The sequence below is a fragment of the Seriola dumerili genome, unplaced genomic scaffold (assembly GCF_002260705.1).
Source record: "Seriola dumerili isolate Sdu_G_001 unplaced genomic scaffold, Sdu_1.0 BDQW01000043.1, whole genome shotgun sequence".
In the NCBI taxonomy this organism is placed as follows: Eukaryota; Metazoa; Chordata; class Actinopteri; order Carangiformes; family Carangidae; genus Seriola; species Seriola dumerili.
Window position 1 is genome coordinate 2,260,230 of NW_019174298.1, and position 20,519 is coordinate 2,280,748.

General features: G+C 39.0%; 1 protein-coding gene across 1 annotated transcript; it reads left to right on the forward strand.

The window, feature by feature from the left end:
- The first annotated feature begins 17,882 nt into the window (after window positions 1-17,882).
- LOC111217289 (rhodopsin) lies at window positions 17,883-19,484 on the forward strand. Its single transcript, XM_022739072.1, has one exon. It carries the CDS (start codon window positions 17,973-17,975, stop codon window positions 19,035-19,037), a length of 1,065 nt encoding a protein of 354 aa, XP_022594793.1. The 5' UTR covers window positions 17,883-17,972; the 3' UTR covers window positions 19,038-19,484.
- Window positions 19,485-20,519: the final 1,035 nt, after the last annotated feature.

The following is a 20,519-nucleotide window of genomic DNA, read 5'->3' on the forward strand; positions in this document are numbered from 1 at the left end:
GCCACCATCAAAAGAAATACACAGGGGGCTATTAAAGGTTAGTCTGCCTGCTTCTCCATTCTCTTGCCACAAGTCCACTAGATCTAATAAAAGCAAAGCTACAAAGGCTTTAAACTATAAATGCACAAATTAGCCCAACAAATCGCAAACCCCACTAGTATGATCGTAAACTGCTAAGGGATGCCGAATAAAACCTCTGTGCTGCAAAGTACAGTAAAGGAGAAAGTCACATCTGGGGATCAGATTGTACTGAGTTTAATATACAGACATTTGCCTGTTCTGTGAGGGCAGTAAATCACCTCTGAGTGGATTTCATATGCAGCATGTGTTTAGAGTCTGCAACTCCAAACCCTCTAACCCACCCATGGCATGATACTGGATTAAAAAAGAAAAAAAGAGACAGGAAACCTTTATATATTTGATCACTCAGTGAATGATGTGGCCCTCTTACAATGGAAGATGCTTGTATGTTTTGTATGAATCAATTTTCAGCTTTGAAACAGGAAACTAATTCAACACACTGAATTGATGACAAACATGAAACGAAATAAAGAAGCCCAGGATATGTTTTCTCCACTCCACTGCATGAAAGGATGTGGCACAGAAAGGTAAACAGATCAGGATAATGATTTCTATATGGGGAGTTATGAAACTCTCACCATTTGCATTTCTATTTCTGTCCGCTCTAAGGCATGTCTCCATGACTGTAATGGATTAACAGCTTCAGTAGGATGTTACCTCATCAAGCGGTGGGGTGCAGGTCACTCTAACATTGTTAGATGCAGGGTGGAAGGGTCGTATAATACTGTCGACAGGGAAAAGCTCAGTCCCGTTCCCTGCCAAATAGGCTGTCTCTATCATACCCATTTCTCAATTTCATTCCAGTTTCTTTTTTTGGGAAGGATAGAGAGAGCTGCAGTTCATACAGGCAGGATTAACATATACATCTTACTCACAACCTCTTGTTACATATCCAATGAAAGGTTTTAGTACTATTTTTTTCATTAAAGCTAGTCTCCTGTAATGAGCATATAATTAATAAAATATTGATGACATTAGTTTGATAAAAAACAACAACAACAAAAAAACACTTGCTCTTCTGGAGCTTTCAACAGAACAACAGACCAAAACCGGTCAGCATCATTAAGTCATCGACCAGGAGTGGCTGCCGAAAGATCAAGGACGCCACCAACATTCAATGCAAGAACCCATGTGCCATAGCAACTGAGCATCTACTCAGGAAGACCATGAGATGTGACTGAAAGACCCAGAAAAGGCAAGGAGGCAGATTTTTCCTGTTGATTTAATTAGAATAGCAGTAACCCCAGTTTGTGGCCTCTCATTTTTCAATTGAGTAATACAGGTTGGTTTGGTTTTTGTAAAAGATATTTAACCAGGGATGTTTGAAAAACTTCTCAGGTCATTTAAAAACGCTTTGTCCTGAAGGTGTTTCCAGAATCCCTAATGACTCTTCTAATCACCTGGATAAGAAAAAATGCTAAATTTGCTGAATGATAAAACATATTTTGAAGCTGTTTCTCAAGCTTTGCCACTGTTTCCAAATCTGATAGGAAACACTGTCACAATTTGTGAAACAGTTTAAAATAATTTTTGTGCTGCAGCTTTTTTTCAACCAGATGGTTAAAAGAGTCTTTGAGGACCCTGAAGTGTTTTAATTGAACCTGTGGGTTTTTCATACATTGCTGGTTAATTTTCCTTTAGTGAAAACAATGCTTTTCTCTGTGACCCGGATGCATGTTAACACTCTGGCGGCATGTACAAACTGGGCCTTCAACAGACAATTTTGACTGGGGCTGTGGTTAGTTACCTTTGTCTAATCAGACGCAAAACCACTTTTCAAATTTGGGAGGATGACAGCAAATGTAGAGATTATTCAAAAATGTAAAGTCTGTCTCAGTGAGAAGTTATAGATATAAATGTAGGAAATAAGATTCTATTTTTCTAAACTAAGACTAGGAAACATGACTCAGTGCTACATTATGCATAATAAAAAAAGATAGTGTCAGATAAATGCAAGACTTAAAATTGGAGGAAAACCGTTGGGCATACAGTATACTGATGGGTTGCAAACTCAGTGTGGAAAGAAAGAAAGAAAGAAAGAAAGAAAGAAGGGAGGGAGGGGTGGTGGTGTGGAAAAACTACTTCGATCTGTGCAGGTGGCACCGCCCAGCGGGAACGTCAACTTACACAAATCCAACACTCCCCAAATGAATCCGCGTTTCCAGCAGGTGCTTAAAATTGTGTAGAGGAGTGAAACGCGTAAAGCGTAAATATCAGTTAAAAACTATAAATAAAAGTCACAATTTGGAGACAGAAGTTTCCCGATCCCAGGTGATGTTCAAAGAGGAGGAGGAGGCTCCACCAGGCCGACTAGCTAGCGGTAAGTTTACCGTTTGCGACATTACCTGTTGCAACTAGTCGCTTGATAACATTTACCGTGTTTTGAAGACATTTGTCAAATATTCTTAGCAGGAAATATATTTTAAATTTCACGGACAGCAAAGTGAACACAGTTTTTAACGTGACGTACTTTTGTTGAGCCAAACAAAGATGGTAGTCGGAAGTGACTCATATGATCCGAGCGCGTTAGTTTGTCAACACATTTAAGTTGATCAGCATTCATTTTGTGTTCCTATATTTTGTATGTTTATATACAGTGCTGTGCAAACGTAAGCACTAAAAGTAAAGTGATGATGCTTTCAAAACTAATGTCAACAATTCAATACAAACTTCACTACACAGGAAAAAATCAAATCAATATTTGGTGTGACCACCCCTCGCCTTTAAATCAGCACCAGTTCATAACTTGCCACAGTTTCTCTGCGACAGTGTCTTCTGTCTCTTCGTGTGATCCCAGACTGACTCCATGATGTAGAGATCAGGGCTCTGTGGGGGCCAGACCATCTGCTGCAGCACTCTTTGTTCTTCTTGTCTCTGAAGATAGTTCATTATGACTCTGTGTGTGTGTGTGTTTGGAGTTGTTGTCATGCTGCTGGATGAATCTGGGACCCATCAGACGCCTCCCTGATGGTACTGTGTGACGGATAAGAATCGAAACATCTGAAGTGCTTAAAAAACATTGACACAGTACTGTAAATGATAACACGGAGTGTCACTCCATTCTTCAAAACAGTATAAGTGTTGCAGAACAGCCTGTAGTGTGGGGTTTTTCAAAGTGTTTGGTTTGAGAAAAAAACATCAATCATGACAATCATTTATATTATATCAGACTGTGCTTCTGTTTATGTTTATGTAGCATAGAGGTTGTCTGCCTTTGCTGTGGATGGTTTATATATTTGTGTTATTTATGTATGAGGCACCTACTGTGGTGCACAGCCTGTTTGTTTAATGGCACTGTGCTGTTGTCTGAATAATTTTGACAGTTGTTCTGTTCATCATACAGTTGGGCAATATGTCAACACCTCGAGACGATAAAAATTTGTCTTCTTTGTCTACTTGTCTATTAGATTTTGCCATACTGCTTATACCAAGATGGCTGATCCCTGCTTTTATTGAGCCATGAGGCCAAAGTGATAAATCAGTGAGCCAGACTGATTTACAGTATTGGATTTTATATGATTTGTGGCATGATGAAGTGAATTGATTTGTCAGGTATTTAAGTTGCTGGATGAGCCAAAACACACATTTCTGTCTTGTAATCTCTTCCATAACATCTTGTCCATTGATTATAAAATTACAGACACCGTTACGGGGGATTTTATCCTTTTCACCCCCCTCTAATAATAGGTGTAATAATAGTCTGTTGCACCTAGACAAGTCGGTAGAAATGGAATTGTCAGGCTCAAGATTTGGATTTGGCCTAGCATGACGTTTTTCTGCCACTGGGGTAAATTGCAGTCTTTCTGTTTAAGGCCCCAGTCATGGCCACAGTTAATTCAAAAATTAAAAATTCAGGACTTCTTGTGTAAAATATCATACTATTTAAGGTACATTACATTTTGCAACCAGATCCCCAAATTTACTGTTATGTATCAACCAGTGTGACTTCAGTTTTGAGTGAAACTCTGTCTCATGCATATCATCCATCTCTTAGCATCAGTTTAAAGGAATTGATAATGTATTTTTAATGTAGCTGAGTAAATGTTTTATTTTGTGCTAGATCAGTGTTTCCCGTAGGCTGAGACTTTACTTGTGGATGTGCATGTCGAGACTCAGTTTAGACTGCAGCTTTAGAGGAGGAGACTGTAACCCAGGTTATTTTCTGTAGCTACAATTTACACGTTCTGTAAACACCTCACAGGCAAACTATTGGGAGATGGTAGCGCTTGGCGGCTGTTTGAAAAGTTTGAAAAGAGCGAAATAAGGTGTTCGAATGCAAGACTTTTTTTTTCACATGACCGGGCTGCCCTATTTATGGAAAATGCTGTAGCTGACATCAAAGGGCTGTACTACCACAGACGTCCAGGTGAGAGGGAATCGCTTAAGTTGAGATAAGTCCTTTTAGATAAACTTCTAAAACATGCTCCAGAGACTTCCCCAACTCTTCAGTAAACAAAACACAAACATTTACAACAGGAGGATTTGTCATTGGAGATTACATTACATGTGCAGTTGTTTGTATTGCTGTTGTGTGCTATCAAAACATAGCTGCTTTTGGTCTGCTTTTCTTAACATACACAATCTGATTAACTATATCGGATGGATTTGATTGGCAGCAATGTTATCTAGTATGACAAAACAGACAAAGGAACACAGGGATAGTTGTGCTGTGTTTTATGCTCTTACGTCTCATGATTTATCGCAGCGCCTTTGCTGTGTTCTTCTGCGAAACACTTTTGAGTTGCGTGATCCAGTAAAAATCAGTTGCTTTGTCTTTGTTTTCGTATTTGGTCGAACAAAACCAACAGTAAGACTCTTATTCATGGCACATAAAACCACTGTTGGTTATTGCACCCCTGATGAAAGCCAGGATAAGGCCAGAGCAAGGCATGAGTGAGGGCTGTGTTCCTGGTAAGAGCTCATATGGTGGGTGTCTGGAATGTTAAACTGGGCAGACTGGTACTCAGTAAGACCCTGAGCTCAGCAGACATGAGCACACTGTTTGGCCATGATCTGTAAGACACTGTCATTTTTACCAGACAGTGAGGAGCTCTGTCTCCTGGATGAGCTCACAGCTTTGGGGAGGTGTTGTGCCAGCAGCTTCCTCGACAAGCAACAAACAGCTCTGAAAGTACAGAGATTAAACTGTGCAGCAGCAGAATCACAAGAACCGAGTGCAAGGGGTGAAGGACAGCAGTACTTAACCACTCGGCGTATGCGAGTACCAACACTTACGCAACTAAGTACTGGGTGATAATGTAAGCATTTGGGTTATTCAGGTCTATTCCAAGCGTCGTAGGGATTACTGATGGGCCTGTCATATTTTTGGCAACATCATTTAAGAGGAATTATCTAATATGGGCTGTGTCATTAAGTGAGCGAGTAGGTTGAGACAGAAGAAGCACAATTGTGTGTTTTTATACATGAGGGAGTGAGGAAGATGTGTATGTGTACAGTACGTTATTTTAATTGTCTTGTGTCTAAAATAGCAGGCTTAAAACCTTTCATTAACAGTGGTAATCATGACAGACATTACAAGATGCTGTGCAGCTTTCGCTTCTGACCAGGGAGACGGTCTTTCACTCCACAAACACGCAAGCAGACGCACACGCATAAACAATAAATATTCTTCTGATCCATCTTTTATCAGCCACCGCACACATAAGCACATGAGGTGTTCTGTGCTGCACATTTTCGAAGGCAGACTGAGAGAAGTTAAAAATGAAAAATACATCGAGCCTTGTTAGAAATAATCACCATCTCCAAAGGCGGGGAGGGTGATTCAAGCACGTGTGTGTGTGTGTGTGTGTGTGTGTGTGTGTGTGTGTAGCTATTCCCTTTCATTGTCTGGTGAAAACAGTTGGAAATGTTAATCTGTCATGTGGCTAATGCAGGATTAACACCTCATTTTCTGCCCATAGATTTGAGTCCAAACAACATACCGATTGACAAAATGTAAACATCTTTTCTGTGTTGTAATTCTTAGCCTGTCATGTTAGATTTTTATATTTGGCTGCGTCTGCTGTCAGCGCGCAGTAAGAATTAATAATTCAGAACCACTTGCATCAAAGAAGACTGGACCATTTATAGCTACAAATGGCTTTATATTTGTATTTGGTGGAAAGAAGGGCGCTCCACTCAGCTTTCAAGCAACAGAAAATGCAGAAGGTAACAGAACAGAACTCCACAGACATGTATCACTGAGATGTGGCACATATATAATGCACAAGGCAAGAAATGCCAGTGAATGTATGATTAATAAGAAACCAAAACACAGGGCAGGAGGTTGGGCTGGAGGAGGCGTGAACAGCAGCAGCTGTGTGTAGCTGGTAGAGGCAAACTGCATAACCAGACACAGAAGCAGTAATGACCGGCAGAGCCTGACCGACATAGGATTTTAAAGGGAAAATATGATGAAGACGGTATATCAATGGATATAAATTACTTACCCAATTAATTAATTATTAAAATTGATTTTGACTAGTTTTCTGTCAGCAGATCAGTTTGCTTGCCTTGAACGTGACTTACGACTAAAAGAGTGACTTGATGCTGATCATCTATTGACTTGCCTGATTTAAGACAAGACAATGTATCACCTTAAATGTATATAAAACAATATTTCTTGTCTTTTTTTTTTTTAAGTGCGAACAGGAGGGAGTTTGATCTGTATGCATTGATTCTCTTCCTCACCTGCATCAGCTGCTTGTGTGGACAAGTCACATGATTCCCCCTCTCTCACAGTCAATTTACCAGCAGGCCAGTTGCTATGCCAATCATCAAACCCCCCATGTAATTCAATGAACAGACCTGAGGCCTGGTCCTGCTGCTTCTGCAGGGGAGTCTGGCTAACTAGCAGACTTCAATCAACTCTCAGGCTGTACCTCAGGCTCCTCAAATATAGCTGTCAGACTTTGTAGCCTTGAGAGACACGCTGGAGTCTTTCATAGCAGTGAGGTAGCAAAATGCAAATTCTTCTTCACGAGGAAAGAGGATTTGATCGTTTGTAATGTTACCTCTGGTATTTAGAACAGTGAAAGACTCGATTTTCACACATACTTACAGGAAAATACTTATTCAAAACATTTTGTTCATAAATCAAGGTAATGTAATGGCATGTCTTTTCTATAGGAGTCAAATCAGGTTACCAAGGGGTGTAAAACCTTTTGTTGTCTATTCCCAGTCACACCCCTCAGGAGCCCAATCCATCATCTGCTGATCTGTCTCGGAGTCTGCAGTTGTCCCTCCCTCTCATTAAGGAAATGAAAGCCTTAATTGGAGATTGTGTTAATTCTCTGACATGTTTGAAACTCTATCTCCCCTTCTCTTTCGCTAAATTGGAGACACACTTGACAAATTTGGGGAGGCAGCTCCACTGATGCATATCCTGGTTGAATGTTTTCATCTTCGCCCACTTTCCACCGCGTTATGAGCCCGATGATTAATGCCTTCAAAACCTCCAAGCATGCTGGTTCACCAAAACTAATCTGTGGTGGTAAATTGGAACGAGTAGTGGCGAGCTGCTCGTACAGTCACGCATGAATAAGAATTTTATTCTGAACTAAGGATAATCTTGTCAATAACTAGTACAGTGGCATCGTGGATTACTGCTCCCTTCATGTAGGACACACTTGAATATAATGAATATTAATGTATCTACACATATTAGTGTAGGACAGCTTCAACAGCCCGATGTTTAGACGCACTTCACTTTCTTTTGACCTGTGATGCCTAGAAATGAAACACAAAACGGCTTTGCGTTTCTCCTGTTGAGGCTGACAGTGTGACAGACTGGCAGTGTGACAGCGTGCTCCACCCTTGTGTTACCAGGACCTAATAGCTGTAATACACCTAATACGTAATAGGTTTGGTGTGATGCATCTGTGGGATCAAGCTAGGTGGCTCTTGACAGTTGATCAAGACCCTGACTCTGCATAAACTATGTGTCGGAACTGAACATTATTCATGCATGGAAGGCATTAAATAATAACATGTCCAACTGTTTTTGTGCATCTTGTAATTTGAAGCAGTGAGATACTGGTGGCTGATGGCAGCGGTGGATGCATCTGCTGTAATATTAGACTCTAGTCAGAGGATAATGTGGTTTGGAAGTTAAAGAGGAGTACTGCTGTCATTATTGGGGATGTTATGTCAAATGTCACCTTAAGCAATATTTTAGACGAGTCTACAATGAGGCTGGATGTGTTTTTTGAGCTGTGTTGTTTATCATGCAGTGGAAGGATGAGCAAAGTGAAAATGTTAATCTTCGACTTTTACCAAGGTTGCCTGTAGAGCAGTATATTGGCTGATATTAGCATATTGCAGATTGATGTCTGTGGATAAGTAATAAGAAATTGAAGGAGCAGAAATGCCAAAGATGCTGCATGTTTCAGCTGACAAGTTCCTTTTTCAACTGCTAAATGTTATGCTCAGTACTAAAAACCAAATTTAAGGAATAATTTCATCTTCTAATTATTAAATTTTTTTGTCTGTGAAATGAAAAAAGGTGAAATAATGCCCACCTCAGGGCTCCAAGTGACATTTTCAAATGTTTTGTTTTGTTGACCAACCAAAGACAGAGAGGAGCAACACATTCTTGCGTTGGTGAAGCTGCAACCACAGAATCACTGAAGCAAACGAATCGATTGTCAAAATTGGTTTTCCAGCTAATTTTATGTTCCTCCAGCGACTAATCATTTCAGCTCTGAAAAGATCCTTACCAAAAATATTGATGTGACAAAATGACTGTTACGTCATTGATAGATTATTATTAGACTGCTCTGAGTTGTCGATACTGGTATCAGCCTCAAAAATCCAGTTGCAGTCGGGCTGCGCTTGCCAGTTGAGCTGGGACAGCTTGTCTGAGCATTGATGCATTCAGCTGTGTGGAGCAGTGGAGCACCAAATGAGAGCTGGATCTGTCGCATTTTTGGATATTTATATTTTTTTTGGGGTGGGGGGGTGGGGTGGGGTTGATGGATTTGGGGTGATTTGGGCTTAGAGTCAGGTCCACTTAGTAGTTTTGGATCAGTTTTAGCCCAGCTTGGATGATTTTGGCGCATCCTTCATGACTAGTCTGTCATGAGTCCGTTAATCAGGGGTACTGGATTTCGGTCCATGTTTGGCTGTCTGGCTACATGTGCTCACCACATTAGAGAGATTTAGGAAGAAAAGTTGGCCTCTAACAGTGCACCAAAAACAAAGGAGAAAAACATTTGTCCATACAAGCCTGACAGTACAGCAAAAGCCAACATGATGGGATCAAGCCTGACTCGTGTGTTTAACCTTAGTAGCTGCCATGCTCCAGTTTACAACCCCAAAATCTGTGTGGCTGCTTAGCATATGAATGATGAGCTATGATAAAAGGAGTTTAGAGAGGGCCGATGAATGTGTGGCTTTGAAGCGGTTGTTGTGTGATCATGTGCAGATGAGAGCGTGGGAGGTGTTGTGTATAAGTGTGTGTGTGTGTGTGTGTGTGTGTGTGGAAGTGTTTGCTAATGAGGGTGACATTTGTGCGCACAGTGAGAGGTTTAACCACCAGCATCTGGGGCTTCTTACTCTAAACCCTAAAACATCAAGCCAGGAGAGGTAAGAATCAAGCTCAGCCCGATGGTTTAGCCCTGCTTCCACTGCATAGTCAGTGTATTTGTGTGTGTATGTGTGTGTCAAACTGAGGACATCGCTCTCCACACACTGCACAGGATTTCAACACTCTGCACATACACCGTGGATTCATCACCTTAGCAACCAGTCGATTGAAAGATGATGAATCATGCCAAAGACTGCTAATTTCTTTGCAGTTGTCAAACATGAACAATGGGCAGTAAGAAGGAGTCACAGAAACGTCACCACAGACAGAAGTGTGTGCGTTTGTGTGTGTGTTGTGTGTGCGTGTGCGTGTGTGTGTGAGAACTTGAAAGGCTGCCATGAAGAGACGGAAAGGAAGAGAGGCAAAATTGTGGTTAATCAAAGGATAGTGGTCGAAAGAACAGGGAGACTTGCTGTTTACACCCTTGACTGACCAGAGGGAAATTCTGCATCAGGTCCCTTTTTGTTTCTCACCACACAAATAGGTATTTTGTAAAAGAGTGTTTTTTTTTTTTTTGTCTGTCACACGCAGATTTCAGGTGCTGTACATTTGATTGCACAACATGGATCACTAGCTGTCTGACAAATACTCAGACACATGATAATTTCAGGTGAGAGTGGACGGTGTCGTCGCAGTGTGAGCTGATTTCCTGCAGGGCTCCAGAGAATGAAGCTGTAACAACACCTCTGACCTCATCTTCTCGGCACTTTAAGGTGGCTGAGTGGTGTTCGTGACAAATAACAGTCTTTGTTGACATGGGGGGAGAGTCTGAGAGGTCCATCTAACATACATACATTTTTTAATTAATGAAATGATGCTACTAATTCAGCAACACCATGCAAATATTGCCTCAGTTGATTGCTGTAGAATCAATAATAATGCAGAATGTGAACGACTTTATGTCAAGCAGTACACTGAAGGTTAACAGCTCCCACTGCTGGCAAACATGCTGAGAGCATGTGCAGCATCAGATTTTTAGTCAACAGCCCTTTATACAACGTTTGATAGATTTACAGTCAGATTTTCAGCGTTGAAGTGCAGGCAAAGGAGAGTGTTTTCTAGTGGGGCATAATTGTATCCTTTTATCCACTGGCATGTTGACTTTTATGTGATTATACCTAAACATAAATGTAACCCACGTTGTTATCAGTACAGCACCAGATAATTACTGAAAAGCAAATTAGTGCTGAAATGATTTGTCAACATTTATCAATCATCAAAAATGTAATTAAATGTAATTTTGACAAATGATTACTCAGTTAAGCCATTTATTTGTTCTCTACTGCTCTGTATCTGCTCTGTTCATGGGACCTCTACTCCCTGTTGTCAGTCACATGGGGTCCTAGCCACAGTATGTCCGTTCATGCCCCTTGCACATTTGGCGTTACTCACCAACATGTCTGGTGTGTATCCTTGAGGTGCATTCCTTCCTCTAAAACACTGGCAAATCAGATATTTACAATATTTTTAACACCACCGATTAATTAGTGGAAGTGTGATACTTTTAGTAGGACTGTGTATCGCTTCTCTTGCACGTGTGCACATGTGCATCCTCGTGCATGTGCACGAGATAAGCTAAATGGGAATCCACTAATAATAATAAGAAGAAAAAATGTTCCATAGCGCTACTAAAGGTCTAAAGCTCAACAGGAAACCTTTAATTTTCTGATTATTTTCTTGATTAATCATTTCGTCTATAAAATGTCAGAGTGAAAATGTATACTATCTTGTATGACAAGGAAAAGCTTTTGGTTCCCACATTTGAGAAACTGGAATCAGAGAATGTTTGACATTTTTAGATTAGTAAAATGATAATTCATTTATCAAAATAGTTGCAATAATTTTTATGTCGACTGTCTAATCAACTAATCCCTGTAGTGCTACAACAGATGTATTAATATTGAAAATTAGAGCTACAATGATTAGTTAATTGACAAGTTGATCGAGAGAAAAATAATTAAACTATTTGATAATCAAATTATAATTTTTGTCATGTATTAATCAAAAATGCCAAATAAAATGTATTGGTTCCAGCTTCTCAAAAATTATTTCATGCTTTTCCTTGTTGTACATGACAATAAATGGAACATCGTTGGGTCTTGGACTGTTGGTCAGACAAAACAAGACATCTGAAGATGTTTCCTTGAGATGTGGGAAATTACAATGGGTAATTTTGGTATTTTCTGAAATTTTATAGACAGAACAAATAATTGATCAATCAAGAAAATAATGGTTAGTTGCAGCCCTAAACTAAGTAACATCAAAGACGTGACAGAGTTTTCATTGTTTGGACAGCGAAACTCAAAATGAATCTTGACATCCTCAACACCAGCTGATGTTATTTTTGCTTTACGGGCCTGATGATGTATAACCCTCAGTGTGAGATGTATGTGGGGGCTGTGGTGTGGAATGTGCCATGTCCTGGTCACAGTGTTCCCTCCTCTCTACCGGTCACTCAGCAAGAGAGTTCCTGTGGGCAGAGTGAGAGAGCATCACACGCTGCCCACACATTTGTCCTCTAAAAACCACAGTCATCATCATATGCAAAAAAAAAAAAAAAAATCAGGCAGTGAGGCTGTGGCTGTTTGAACATAGTCAAAGTTTTATTTGTACAAACAATCGAGACTCATTATTTGTATCCAGGATTGACAACCACAGATCTGACAGTGGAAGAGTCTAGGCTTTAACACTTTCTTGCTCTCCTGACACAGAGGACCAAGAGTTTTAACATCCAAATGTTAGAAAATTCACTGACACTAACTGTAATAATACAGTAGTCATTTGTTATATAAGATCGGAGGCCGTGGCTATTCTCATGTGCTGTTGATAAAATTTCGAACAGTGCTTCCTCCAGACCATGTCCACCTCAGGGCAGTAATGGTACATCTCCTGTGCTTCTGTGTTTTTCTTCGGAGAGAAAGTCATACATTATTCATAAGAATAAGGCTGAATCTTGGTCTATTATTTATTAGTGAAGTCCTTGTCTGAGGTATCTATAAACTTAAGGTGGATACTTTTTTGACACCACAATATTATACATTTTTAGTTTAGTATTATCTTATGGAGGGAGTTCAGTGGGAATCAACCAGTTCAGCAAACAAAACCGGTTTATACACAATCTCTCAATGTTACAAGTGACTGGAATAAAACTTTTTCCTGAGCTACATGAAACAGCGTAATGTCACTAAAGGTTCATCTATCTGGTTCATTTCATTTACTTGAAAAAAGTTTATTACAACACAAAAATCACTTTGTTTTCCTGTTTAATGTAGGAAGAGACATGTATATTAAAACAAGAAGATAAGTGAGAAGAAAAATGTATTTCCAGTTGTGGAGGAGCTTTCAGATCCTTAGGTAAGCCATGTAAACATAAGTACAGAGGTACTATCAGCCAAGTGTACTTAAAGTATTGAAGGAAAAGTACTCATTCTACAGAGAAAAAAAAATTATTTAAAAAAAAAAAAAAACAAGTTCATCTGGACAAATTTGTTTTTAAACTTTTAGACTTTTCTCTACTTTTAGTTTTTTTTTGTTTTGGTAACCACTGCGTTAATCTTGAGAAATTTATTGTATTCCAAGAACTTATCATCAACACAAAATCTCAATGTGAAAAGTAACTGGAATGAGAGCTGCCAGATAAATGGAGTTGAGTGAAAAGTGCAATATTTACTTCTGGGTTTTCAAGGAGTAGAGGCCTATAGAAGCAGATAATAGAAATACTCAAGTATATAGCACAAGTTCCTCAAAATTATGTTGTAGTACAGTATTTGAGGAAATACTACTTTCCATCTCTGTTTATTCCTGTGTTGTTGGAAGGAATAAAGGTAAACTTCAAAATGCAATCAAGACTTAAACTGGGACCTGTTTTGTTGAACGAGGAAAAGTTCAAAAAATTAGTTTTACTTGGAAAGTCTTTCGCAATTTTAAAAAAAAAAAAAAAAAAAAAAAAAAAAAAAGTTGTTGAAGAGGAAACTGATATAGCTGGGTGTTTCAGATTGATCTGAAACCTGGTAAAAGACACTCAATCAACACTGACCCATGGATTTGTGCTCTTACTTAAAGTGTACTTACTTTGGCTTCCTGAGGAGGGCAGCAAAACACCTACAGATCTGCCAGTAGAGAGATTTGCAGCTCAGCAACAGGCCTGTCCTGATCTCCTCCTGGATCTGTTAATCCTTTAGAGCATGTGGATGAATAACAGGTGCAGATTGTAGCTCTCATGTCTCTCCCACTGGCTCTAGACTGTTTTGTCTTTAACTCATATTTTGCAATTTGATGGTTTCAGTTTAAGTTAAGTTCTACATCACATCATAGTGGGGTACTTTAGTATAAGACTGATATGTCTATGCACAGTATGATTTTATTTATACACTTATTACCAGACTTAGGCTATTGAATATTAGTTTGTCATCACAGACCTCTATGTGGCCCAATGGTAACCTCAGTTTTGTTTTGTTTTGTTTTGTTTTTTGACCGTTTTAGACTTTCACACTTACGTTGTTATTCTAGGGCTATAAATATTTTCATTATCCATTATTGTGCCAATTATTTTATCATTTTTAGTCAATGAAACATTAAAAAGTGGTGAACACCAAGCACTGCATCACAAACCCTGAAGTAGCATCTGCATATTGTTTTGTTTTACCAACAGTCCAAAAATATTTCTTTTATTGTCATATACAGTGGGGTCCAAAAGTCTGAGACCACTTTCCTATTTCCCATTTTCCCTTTCGGAAAGTGGTTTCAGACCTTTGGAACCCACTGTATGTCAAAGTAAAAAGCTGCAAATCCTCCCATTTGTGAAGTTGAAACCAGCAAATGTTTAATACTTTTGCTTGAAAAATAACTGAAATGATTAATCACTTGATTTTTTTTTTTCTTTTTTTTCCCCTTGATCTACCAACGCTAATCTTTAAAGCTCTATGTCAGACTTGAGGCTGGAGTCCCTAGATTCAAGAGTTTTCAAGATGAATTTCTGTCAGTTTAGGGGATTATGTTCGGCTGACAAACAAAGCTGGTATGTATAAAAGCTTACAGGTGGTATTATCTATAGGCATTTAGAAAATTGTCAATAAATTTCAGTTAACATCCACCCTCAGTTTAGACTATTGCATGCAATAATATTCACAACACGCTTTAAGTGAATGTCTTGTACTTATCACCTTTCTCTTCTGCTATTTGTCATTCACAGTAGCTGAAACATACCTGTGATTTATGTAGATGCAGTTTTTGGAATTAACAGACTCACTGATAAAATAAATGTATAAATATAAGCTCTGACAACATGATACTCGCTCTTCTACTTCTATAAATTGTTGTATTGGTCACAGAGTCAGTGTCATTTACTCTCCACCAGAGAGCACAGTTTACTCAGAAAACAAAGAAAAATAAATCCTTTTACTTTCAGAAGTTACCAGAGGACCAGGAACAGACCTTACCTAACCCCACACTAGAGAGGAAATACCAGACTGTTCATTTAATGTTACTTGATGTCCTTTTTATAATAATATTTTTTATTAATAATATATTTTTATTTTGTGCAGTTTTATTATTAAAGTGAAAAAATTATGTATTTAACCTAGTAACAAGGACCCACATGCCCCGCAACCCTGAACAGGATAATCAGCTGTAGAGGATGGATAGATGGATGGATGTGTTTTGTCCCAAAGACAGTCCCAGTTTGGGGTGAATGAGGAAGTTGATAGCACGTGTCCTATCAGCGTAGGTCTTTCATATTTTCTATTCTTCTCTGTTCTTATTCTTCTTTTTTAGTTTTGTTTTACACTGATTCAAATGAATAAGATTTTAAAGAAATTAAGAAAAAAAAAAAAAAAAAAAAAGACAGGAGTGCTTTTAGTGTTCCTCATATGTCTACACCCATGGGTATAATGTGGCTTACGAGATCAGAGTTAAAACAATTAGTCAATGAATTGATCAAGAACATTTACATACAACTGTTTTGGCAATTGATAATTTGGTGCTTTTTCTTGTCTGACATTACAGTAAACTGGATAAACTGGTTTTGGATTGTTGGTTAGATTAAAAAAAACTATTTGAAGATGCTACTTTGGGCTCTAGGAAATTATGCTTGATGATTGTAACTGTCTATTTTATAGACCATATGATTAATTGATTAACCAAGAAAATAATCAGCTGATGAATCGATAATGAAAATAATCATGTATATTTTTCCAAAGTAATTGTTCAGTCTATCAAATGCCAAACAATAGTGAAAACATGCCCATCACCATCACCTTCCCATGATGTGACCATGATAACATCTTTAAATATTGTTTGGGTTTCAGCAAAGGTCAAATACCTGATGATACTCGGTTTTCAATAATAATATGACAAAATTAAGCAAATCCTCATGTATGAGAAGGAGGAACCACATAATGTTTGCTATTGTTTTTTTCCACAAACAGAAACAATTGATCACATATTAGAATAGATGCACATTACTTTTCTATTTAGTGTCAGGCACTCAAGTACTGTATATTGTAAAAACATTAAGCTTTAAATAGATTTGGATACTACATAAAAGCCTAACTTCACACATCCGAGTAAAGATGTGCATAGTGAGATATTTGTACGTTTCTTTGTTCCTGGACAGAACACCTCCACAGAACACAACACAGAACATCACATAAAGGTAGAACATTACTCTTACACTAAAACTCTCATTTTAAGTAATATAAAACAGCAAACACATGACTGTTTAATAACTGTTACCACTGCCAATGTGGAGGGAACATTTCAGAACAGTCTGTCAAATCCTTGCTGTCCTGTCCAATGAATGTCAAGGGCTGTGTGAAATCACTCAGGCCTACTGCCTAGTACACCATTTTTTTGGAGTGTGTAAATGTATCCATTATTGTGCCCTCAAAAATCCCACAACGGGAAAAAAGTAGCTTATCGGCCCGCTAAACAATGAGCTCAAACTCGCTGTAAAACTGAAGTCGAAGGGAGCTGCAGATTCTTAATTTGATACATTATTATTATAAAAATATTGATTATAGCCACTTTAAGCATACTTGTTAATCAGCCCTTACTGACACCATGATGGGCTCTTAAAGAGGCCCATACAAATACTGTAACTCATTCAAGTTTTTTTCAGTTCATATAGATTCATGATTCTGATGTGCCACCCATTCATTAATCTGGAAAAAAAAAAAAAAAAAACAGGGAAGAAAGGCACATCTGAGGACAGCAACATCCTCCTGAGCAAGAATGACCCTCGGCAACATTAAATCCATTACAGGCCAGTGAGAGTAACACATCCATAAGCCCCAAATCTCTTTAATACAACACCCATTAGGAAAGTGCTGAGCTCTTTACCAACAGCTAAGATGGTCAGCCACTCAGCAACACCAGTGCCTTTGCTCTACATTCGATATAGCACAGAAAACCAGCCACTTAGCACACATTAATGAGACTAGGATATATTTTAGTAAATTATCAAAGCCTGTTATCCTCTGCTACTATTCTGGCTAGGACAGTCCTGTACTATTCCTTTTTCGATACGCACTATAGTGCTATATATAAATACCCACTTCTTTTGCAGATATTTTACAAAATCTGTAAAACCACATAACTTTGAAATGAATTCATGTTTAAAAAAAAAAAAAAAGTTATACTTCATGGCATTCAATGTTAGATTAACTGTAGAAGAATTAAAGAGAGGAAAAGAATGAATAGTAATTATCCTTGCCTGCTTTTCTCTATTCAGGGTTGTGGGCTTTGGAGTCAGTAGAGACACTGTATATCACTCAGTTAAAACACATTGGCACTAAATGTACATTTATGAACAAATAAGTGGTGACAGTCCTCTTAAACTTGCATGTTTTAAGAAGTTGGGAACGCCTAGAGGAAACTTGCAAAAAAAAGGGGAAACATCTGAACTGTTCTCAAAAACAGTTGCCCTCAATGGTAACTTTCAAATCCAGGATGCACAAAAAGCTGATCTTTTTTTTTTTTTTTTTTTTTAAATGAGGTACCATGTTATTATCAAGTTTTAAAATAAGCAGTCATTGGATAGCTTGATGATAGAGCAGGTAAGCAGGTGTAACCTTAATATCTTGATGAGTGGTCAGTTATGTTTGCAGTGGTGGCTGGATTAGATATTAACTGTGGCCTAAATCACTTTGTGCTGACGGATTTGGAAAGTGATAATCCAAGGTGTGCCTTTTAAAAGCCAGAGCTGTGGCCACCTGGGTCCATTTGTAGCAGGGTCCCTCTCCATCACTCTCCTGAGCAGCCAGAAGACACACCACCGAAGGGCTGATCGCAACCGCAAGCCGCAACCATGAACGGCACAGAGGGACCATATTTCTACGTCCCTATGGTTAACACCACCGGCATTGTCCGGAGTCCTTATGAATACCCTCAGTACTACCTTGTCAACCCAGCAGCTTATGCTGCCCTGGGTGCCTACATGTTCCTGCTCATCCTTCTTGGCTTCCCCATCAACTTCCTCACTCTCTACGTTACCATCGACCACAAGAAGCTGCGAACCCCTCTAAACTACATCCTGCTGAACCTTGCGGTGGCTAACCTCTTCATGGTGTTTGGAGGATTCACCACAACGATGTACACCTCTATGCACGGCTACTTCGTCCTTGGGCGTCTTGGCTGCAATCTGGAAGGATTCTTTGCTACCCTTGGCGGTGAGATTGCCCTCTGGTCACTGGTTGTTCTGGCTATTGAAAGGTGGGTGGTCGTCTGCAAGCCCATTGCCAACTTCCGCTTTGGAGAGAATCATGCTATCATGGGATTGAGCTTAACCTGGTTTATGGCCAGTGCTTGCGCCGTTCCCCCTCTTGTTGGCTGGTCTCGTTACATCCCCGAAGGCATGCAGTGCTCATGTGGAGTTGACTACTACACACGTGCAGAAGGTTTCAACAATGAGTCCTTCGTCATCTACATGTTCTGCTGCCACTTCTGCGTCCCACTGACTATCGTGTTCTTCTGCTATGGCCGTCTGCTCTGTGCTGTCAAGGAGGCTGCTGCTGCCCAGCAGGAGTCTGAGACCACCCAGAGGGCTGAGAGGGAAGTCACCCGCATGGTCGTAATCATGGTCATCGCCTTCCTGGTATGTTGGTGCCCCTATGCAGGTGTGGCCTGGTTTATCTTCACACATCAGGGCTCTGAATTCGGACCAGTCTTCATGACCATCCCCGCCTTCTTTGCCAAGAGTTCCGCCATCTACAATCCAATGATCTACATCTGCATGAACAAGCAGTTCCGCCACTGCATGATCACCACCTTGTGCTGCGGGAAGAATCCCTTCGAGGAGGAGGAGGGAGCATCCAGTACTGCCTCCAAAACTGAGGCCTCCTCTGTCTCCTCCAGCTCTGTGTCTCCTGCATAAAAGGGCCGTCAACAAAGGCTCCATGATCCACTATCCAAGAAGAAGACTTCTGCTCCCCCCGGGAAACGACTGAAGGCTAATGTCTACAGAAATTACTTCCTTTTTGTATTTTTACAAATGAGTTGATTCAACCTAAAGACAGTTGCAGGAAAGGTCAGCCCATTACAGAGTTGTTCCTGTATGTACAGAATATCCAACTTAACAATCTTGAGATTCTTTTTCTTCCTGAGAGAAAAGGGGAAAAATTTTATCTTTTACAGTTGGATCCTATATGATATTGGCTTATTTTTGAATGTAGAGGCATGTAATCAAGGCAACGTAAAATAAAACGCACTTTGCAAATGACTCATCCTGTTTATGTTTTACTTACAATTTGGGAGGCAAAGTTCATATGACTGTAGTTTATTTAATCAAATGAATAAATGTGAATGACCTATTCAGAATGCATTTATGTCTCGAGTCACTTTCTACTTTTGAGATATTACTGTAGTGACTACTGCTCTTCTACTGCAGAACTTGATGGTACAGAGACTTAAAACGGCACAAAAAACTTATGTTGAACAAGTCCGAGTTTCTTTCATAGCAGTATCTACATCGCTACTGTAATCTCATTTCAATCAGAGGTCACCTTGGACTTAGAGCTTGGCCTAGCAATGAGATTATGACTTTATTAATCAGGGACAAATATACACATGACACAACACTCTTTATCTTATGACGAATATTAATCACATTAATTAAAGGTCAACACAGACAAAGACTTATTGGATAAAACAAATCTGTATTACTGAGAGACACCTTGATCTAAAGGTTATGTAATGTAACCAATTAGTCCTTAGCTGCCATTACTACTTCTATCATATCACACACAAACCATATAGTCCCATAGAAGAATCAGTAATATATAGCATATAAACCTAATACACTATAATGTAGTTGGAAGCGTTTATTAATATAGATTTGTAAACAATTATAACATGATAATGAATGACAGTTGTAAAACACAGTTGTGATAACATAAACTGTTTTCATAGGAGAAGTTATAATTGCTGACAAATACTGTGAATTAATATGTACTTAAAAATTTCCTGAAAGCTGTCTACCACTACATTATAATGGGTTATAAATGATTTATACATTTTCTATACGGCCTATAAATGCTTAATAGGGCAACTTGAAGTATTACCCAAGGATTTCATTGAAAGAATCATTGGGAGAATTAATAACTGAATAACATTTATCAACAGATTAAAAATAGTTCTCTTTTCAGCTGTCATAACCTAGAAAACAAGCGATGTTGATCAAATGTTTTCTTTTATAATACACCAATACTCTTTAGTGACTTCTACATTACTAAGAGGGGAAAGATACTACAGTTATCGATGAGGTAGTTCATCAATAAGTATATACCCGTTTGAGGTCTAATCAGGTTTATAACATTATTGTTTTAGTAGAATGCTAAGAGGGCAGCATGGTGGTGCA

Coding starts and splice junctions, on each gene's coding strand:
- LOC111217289 (XM_022739072.1), top strand. CDS start 17,973: ATGAACGGCACAGAGGGACCATATTTCTACGTCCCTATGGTTAACACC.